This window comes from Oncorhynchus mykiss, chromosome 27 (assembly GCF_057628025.1).
Source record: "Oncorhynchus mykiss isolate SJ-2025 chromosome 27, ASM5762802v1, whole genome shotgun sequence".
Taxonomy (NCBI): domain Eukaryota; kingdom Metazoa; phylum Chordata; class Actinopteri; order Salmoniformes; family Salmonidae; genus Oncorhynchus; species Oncorhynchus mykiss.
In genome coordinates this window covers 29,756,318-29,762,625 of record NC_143048.1, presented here as the reverse complement: position 1 = coordinate 29,762,625, position 6,308 = coordinate 29,756,318, and the positions used below count along the sequence as shown (strand labels likewise).

At 41.8% G+C, this 6,308-nt stretch overlaps 1 protein-coding gene across 2 annotated transcripts; it reads left to right on the top strand.

The window, feature by feature from the left end:
* Positions 1 to 522: 522 nt before the first annotated feature.
* hsp47 (heat shock protein 47) lies at positions 523 to 5,688 on the top strand. 2 transcript variants are annotated; one of them, XM_036964599.2, is made up of 6 exons: positions 523 to 1,088; positions 2,095 to 2,138; positions 3,246 to 3,868; positions 4,011 to 4,109; positions 4,224 to 4,456; positions 4,624 to 5,688. In XM_036964599.2, the coding sequence occupies exons 3-6, from the start codon at positions 3,283 to 3,285 to the stop codon at positions 4,924 to 4,926; spliced, it is 1,221 nt and encodes a 406-aa protein (XP_036820494.1). In that variant the 5' UTR covers positions 523 to 1,088; positions 2,095 to 2,138; positions 3,246 to 3,282; the 3' UTR covers positions 4,927 to 5,688.
* Positions 5,689 to 6,308: the final 620 nt, after the last annotated feature.

Sequence of the window (6,308 nt, the reverse complement as noted above, 5' to 3'; positions counted from 1 at the left end):
CCTACAGAATTAAAAAACGGAGCCTGGGGACATGGAACAGTGGCATGGGTGTGGGAACGAGGTTACGTTTGTAGAAGCCTTGGGGAACCTTTTCCCCCGATCACCAAAAGGCAAGGCTCTCATCAGCTGGCATGTGAGGGCAATTTAAAATAGGGTTGCAAAAAATGTGCGTTTCTGGAGAAAAACTAGCTACATGCACAGTGAAATGATGTGAACTGATGGCATCAGAATTACATCTCACTATATCTATTTCAGAGAAGTTATTCATGGTACCGGCAGAATTTCACATTGTATTACACTAAAAGATTACTTTTCGTTTAAATGGTGTAAAAGGCGATTTCAGTTGCTTGTATTCGGACTGGTGAGGACGTGTTTAGGACAGAGCTTGATTTCTACAGCACTGTTGCTATAGCTCCTGTTCCACAACCCCCATCCTAAACAAGCCTGCAATCAGCTGAGGAAGACGTGGCAGTATGGGGGAGGGGTGTGTGATGGAGAGGCTGAAACTGTAACTACTTTTACAAACTTATAGTAACTACGGTTACAACTACTGTTATAAATGCCATGTGTATTCCCTTCCATAGTCATTGCTTTTGAACAGGATTATTGAAAATACAATACACATTTACACATGCATATGAGCATTGTGCCCGGTGTGCCCATTCACAACTACAAGAGGAAGCCAAAGGGATATCATCACTGACATGCACGTATCCACACTATTGTACTGTACTTTTCTTGCACCTTTCTGTATAAAAACAAAATGACCACATCCATACCCATTTCTATTGTGCTGGTGAAAGTTAGAAAATGTGTGAAAGTTAATATGATGAAAGCTGTGTGTGTGATTGAGTCAGCCTACAGCATTAGGACCATGCAGAGCACTGCATCAAATGGATCCAGGGGGAGGTCTGAAGTCTCCGCTCCAGAGGAGACACATAGGTTTTACATTTGCATACCCCATTCCCAACTTCCAGAAGTTTCTTTTCCATGGTCTATAAAGGCCAGAGAAAAAACTGTAGGATCAGTCAACAGACGAGCGAACCCAGAGAGTGAGGACTGAGAGAGATCGTGCCAAGTTCTGCCAGGTAAGGATTGGGAGAGACTGGGAGAAGGCTTTCTTTTGACCGTGGTTTGTTGGGAAAGCTGTTTTGTTTTAATGTTTAAAGTCAAAGTACAGTGCATGCATTAAGGTTCTGAAATGGCACTGTTTTTAACATAACTCTGTGGAATGTATTCTGTCTTTACGTTTAGTAAAAGGACATATTTCCTATTATCTCAACTGTTTGGTGAGAACTGGAGTAGCTGATAGGATGCCACATTGATGTTCATGCAATGTCTCTGTAAAGGGTATTAGATATGGCAGTTATAAGTGTACTTTGAGATAATATCATTGCTTGATGATACATGTTGATGATTGTTTTTTTAATTATTCGATAAATTAAGAGGGAACTACAAATCATTGCATTAACTTGATTAACTATATATAGTAAATTAAGTTATAGTTACTCAAGTTAATGCAATGATTTTTGGTTCTCTTAATTTATTGAATAATTGTAAACCAAACATCAACATGCATCATCAAGCAACGATATTATCTCAAAGTACACTTATAACTGCCATGTATGTATATATATATGTATGTGTGCCAGTAATTTATTGGGTAAAACACCAACGTTTCAGCATCACTGTGCCTTTTTGATGGTAATTACACACACAAACAAGCAGAACTGCTACTGACTAACATTGCATAGATGATTTTGGGAGTGGTGGGATGTTATAAAAAATCCGAACTTGGTTCTCTGTGGAACTGATGCTGTTCCACTGTGGCATTTCTGATTGGATGGATGTTTTTCTGGGACATGCACTGACCAATGAGAGAAGTTTTGCGTGTGTGTATGCATGATATACCTAACTACGGATCATTATTCAAGAAAACATAAAATACAAAATGTTTTCAACAATGGACCCTATATCAAGGGAAGATGGAAAGAATATCAAAATTTAGAAGTAATAAAATAACTCCGTATGGGTCTGACTAATGCTTTATCAACTGCTCTATGGAGATTACCACATGCACCTCTTTTCTTTCAGAATGAAAAACGAAAACCTTGACATCAGTATGAAAACATTTCAAGGTATCCCAAGAGAATGATGTAAAGACATACAAAGTGAAAAATTCAGAATCTGTGAAAAAAAGCTACACAGCCTATATACTGCCATGTTTTTGAAGGCAGGAAAGCAATTTACAAGTAGTGGAAAATCAAAGGATTGATCAGAAGCCACTCCTCCATATGTATCCTGAGGCTACATATTTGTTCCTTTTGTTTGAACAAGTTGGGCAAAGAAGAGAGGGCTCCTGTTAGTAACAGCTAAAAAGTACCTCCGTAGGTTCTATGTTGACATGATCTATTGACAAAATTGTGCTGTAATGATACCTCTGAGAAATTCTGAATATCATATTTTATTTTAGAAATGGTGTGCTTTTTTTGTTCTACAATTAACAAGAGCACAGAGAGGAATCAAATTACACCCTCAGTCAGAGCCCAGCACTCCTGGCTGCTGCTATAGCTCAAGATTTCTACAGCTGCTGACGTGGCTAGAAACATGGCTGCCTAAAATTGGAACCCATTCATTTATGCAGCTAATTAATGTCATTTAATTGCTGAATATGTGGGACCTCATTCTAAAACCACACTGTAATAACACATTACACTCAGTAAACAAAACATTAAGAACACTTGCTCTTTCCATGACATAGGTTGAACAGGTGAATCCAGGTGAAAGCTATGATCCCTTATTGATGTCACTTGTTATGAAGAGGAGACAGGCTAAAGAAGGATTTTTAAGCTTTTAGACAATTTAGACATGGATTGTGTTTGTGTGCCATTCACAGGGTGTATGGGCAAGACACGATTTAGGTGCCTTTGAAATGGGTATGTTAGGTGCCAAGCACACCGGTTTGTGTCAAGAACTGCAACACTACTGGGGTTTTCACACTCAACAGGACATCCAGCCAACTTGAGACAACTGCGGGAAGCATTGGGGTCAACATGGGCCAGCATCCCTGTGAAACGCTTTCGATGCCTTATTGAACCCATGCCCCGACAAATAGAGTCTTTTCTGAGGGCAAAACCTCAACATACTCAGCGTATACATGCTATACAAAAATAGACCCTTTGAAACAATGGCCTCAAATACCAACACAGGATTTCCAACATTATTGTATTTGTGTCTGCTTTCAGGCTTCTATAGCTGCTCAACAACCAGAAGACAGAAAGGATGTGGGTAACCAACGTTGTAGTTCTGTGCCTCCTGGCCGTTGCGGCCTCCGGAGAAGACAAGAAGAAGCTGAGCAGCCATGCCACCACCATGGCTGACAAGAGCGCCAACCTGGCCTTCAGCCTCTACCACACGGTGGCCAAGGAGAAGGGCCTTGACAACATCCTGATATCCCCTGTGGTGGTGGCCTCCTCCCTTGGCATGGTGGCTCTCGGGGGCAAGGCATCCACCGCTTCCCAGGTCAAGTCTGTCCTCAGTGCTGATGCCCTGAATGATGAGCACCTGCACACAGGCCTGTCAGAGCTCCTGACTGAGGTCAGCGACCCCAAGACCCGGAACGTCACATGGAAGATCAGTAACCGCCTCTACGGCCCCAGCTCGGTCACCTTCGCCGACAACTTTGTGAAGAGCAGCAAGAAGCACTACAACTATGACCACTCGAAGATCAACCTCAGGGACAAGAGGAGCGCAGTGAACTCCATCAACGAATGGGCGGCCAAGTCGACAGACGGCAAGCTGCCTGAGATCACCAAGGATGTGCAGAATGCTGACGGAGCAACAATCGCCAACGCTATGTTCTTCAAGCGTAAGTAGAGTTATTCAAAAACACACAGTAGCCTAGTAGTTAGTACCTTTGACTACTGTTATTACTGTTTATATTGGGACGTATTAAACAGTAAGATTGTGAGATGTGAATATCTTTAGAAAACATTATCCTCTGTCTCCAGCTCACTGGGATGAGAAGTTCCATGAGAAGATGGTAGACAACCGTGGCTTCCTGGTGACCCGTTCATTCACAGTTTCTGTTCCCATGATGCATCGCACCGGTAGGTTTCACTAACCTTTTGAATAGAGACATACCTTACTATATAAGACATTATCTACATCATTATCAAGAGAACTTGACTCATCTATTCTCATCCCATGACTGTGTTCTACAGGTCTCTATAAGTTCCATGATGACACAGAGAACAGGTTGTTTGTGCTGGACATGCCACTGGGCCAGAAGCAGTCCAGCCTGGTGTTCATCATGCCCTATCACCTGGAACCCCTTGACAGGCTGGAGAAGCTGCTGACCCGCAAGCAGCTGGAAACCTGGATGGGCAAGATGGAGGAGAGGGCCGTGGCCATCTCTCTGCCCAAAGTCAGCATGGAGGTTAGCCACAACCTCCAGGTAATCACATCATTGGAATTATATTGTTTGCAATAGATTTAAGGGTCATTAAAGACTTATCTCATAAACTATGACTCAACTCGCAAGCTTGACTTAGAAAGAACATATTTGACTTACATATGAAACGTTTCTCCATATTTCACCGTCTATTGTACACTTCTCTCCAGAAAACTCTTGGTGAACTTGGTCTGACCGACGCTGTGGACAAAACCAAGGCCGATCTGTCCAACATCTCCGGCAAGAAGGACCTGTACCTCTCCAACGTGTTCCACGCCTCTTCAATGGAGTGGGACATCGAGGGGAACCCCTTCGACACCAGCATCTTCGGAAGTGAGAAGCTGAGGAACCCCAAGTTGTTCTATGCTGACCATCCCTTCATCTTCCTGGTGAAGGACAACAAGACCAACTCCATCCTCTTCATCGGCAGAATGGTGCGACCCAAAGGAGACAAGATGCGTGACGAGTTGTAATAGTTAATGGACAGTTTGAGAGATACGGTTACTGATTGAATCATGCCAGGAAATGGTACATGTATTATGGTATGACTGTTACCCCAAGAACACATTCCAATAGGGCATCTGTGGACTGAATATCTAGACCTACTATTGTATCAGACACATTAAGCACTCCCAGGGAACAGGAGTGTATATGTTTGAATGAATGCTGTTTGGCCTTTGCAATGTGCCATAATCAATAACATTGTCAGTCTGCATTTCAATACATTTCAGGAAAAAGCCGAACACCACAAGTGCCTTTTTAGAGTACCTGAACATTGAATAGCAGACGACCCGACAGCATGCTTATATTAAGTATGATCTCTCTGATTTTTGCCTTCCATAAAATCAGACATTTTCCACCGTTCTTTTCACCAGTATAGGTTTGGCTTCTCTCTCTTATTGGGTTTGTGATATGCGTGATTAGTTGCATTATCTTTAATGTTTAAAGAGAAAAAGTTTGTTGCACAAGTGTACTACAAGCTATTTTCATGTCTTACTATTTTCCACTTTCCACCCTGCAAAGTACATTTCTCATGCTTTCAGTTGTTTTTGCCTCCCAGCTGCATTGAAACTGTTCCTCTGCAGTCTTTGATTTGATTGAATTATCTATGCCATTTGCCAACCAAACTGTATGACCGTTGTAGGCATTTACCACTAAACCTTGGAATGTTGCCATAATGCAATGTGGTGTCCTTTTTGACTCTTTTTTTTCAATAAAAAGAAACCTAAAATAAACTTGGTGTCTGCTTAACATTGAGTTTATCCAAGTAAGAATCTGGTCAGTTTCCTCAAACATACTGATACATCATGATCAAGAAAGGGTTAATGTTGCATAGTAAAGGGGCCATAATCAGGATGCAAGCCTCTGAAATGAACTACATTTTGCAGTGAGTGTGCGATTGTGCAGAACGTGTCTTAACTGTCTGGGTTCAGTGAGGAGAATGATACTCGTTCCAGTCGGCCTGATGGCCAACATTCCTCTGTCTACAGAATGGATGTGGAGATTCTTTCCCCGGAGACCCTAAGTTGCAAACGTGCGAAAGGCACACAATTCCAAAAGATTCCCCAATCTTACAGACCTTACCCACTTTTAACACAGTAGTTAGTACTGTCAGAGTTTAAGTTTTGTATAGAGCTCACTAAGTTAGGAAATCCCCATTATAGAGCTAATAAACCTAGCTGGGTGAGATTGGAGTGCAAGCTTAACATGGTGAACAGGGAGAAAGAGATCTACTCAACAAGGAAGTCAAATTTATGACACATCTCTATTGTCAATTGACAGACCTTAGACACGAAACTGTTTCAGAAACTGTTCATCAACCATAAATAATTATAAAAAACAGACATTTAGTAGA

Bases quoted from the DNA above. Each gene is read 5' to 3' on its own strand.
- hsp47 (XM_036964599.2), top strand. From the start codon at position 3,283: ATGTGGGTAACCAACGTTGTAGTTCTGTGCCTCCTGGCCGTTGCGGCC. The intron at 3,869-4,010 runs GTAAGTAGAGTT...CTCTGTCTCCAG, and splicing joins CAACGCTATGTTCTTCAAGC to CTCACTGGGATGAGAAGTTC. The intron at 4,457-4,623 runs GTAATCACATCA...ACTTCTCTCCAG, and splicing joins AGGTTAGCCACAACCTCCAG to AAAACTCTTGGTGAACTTGG.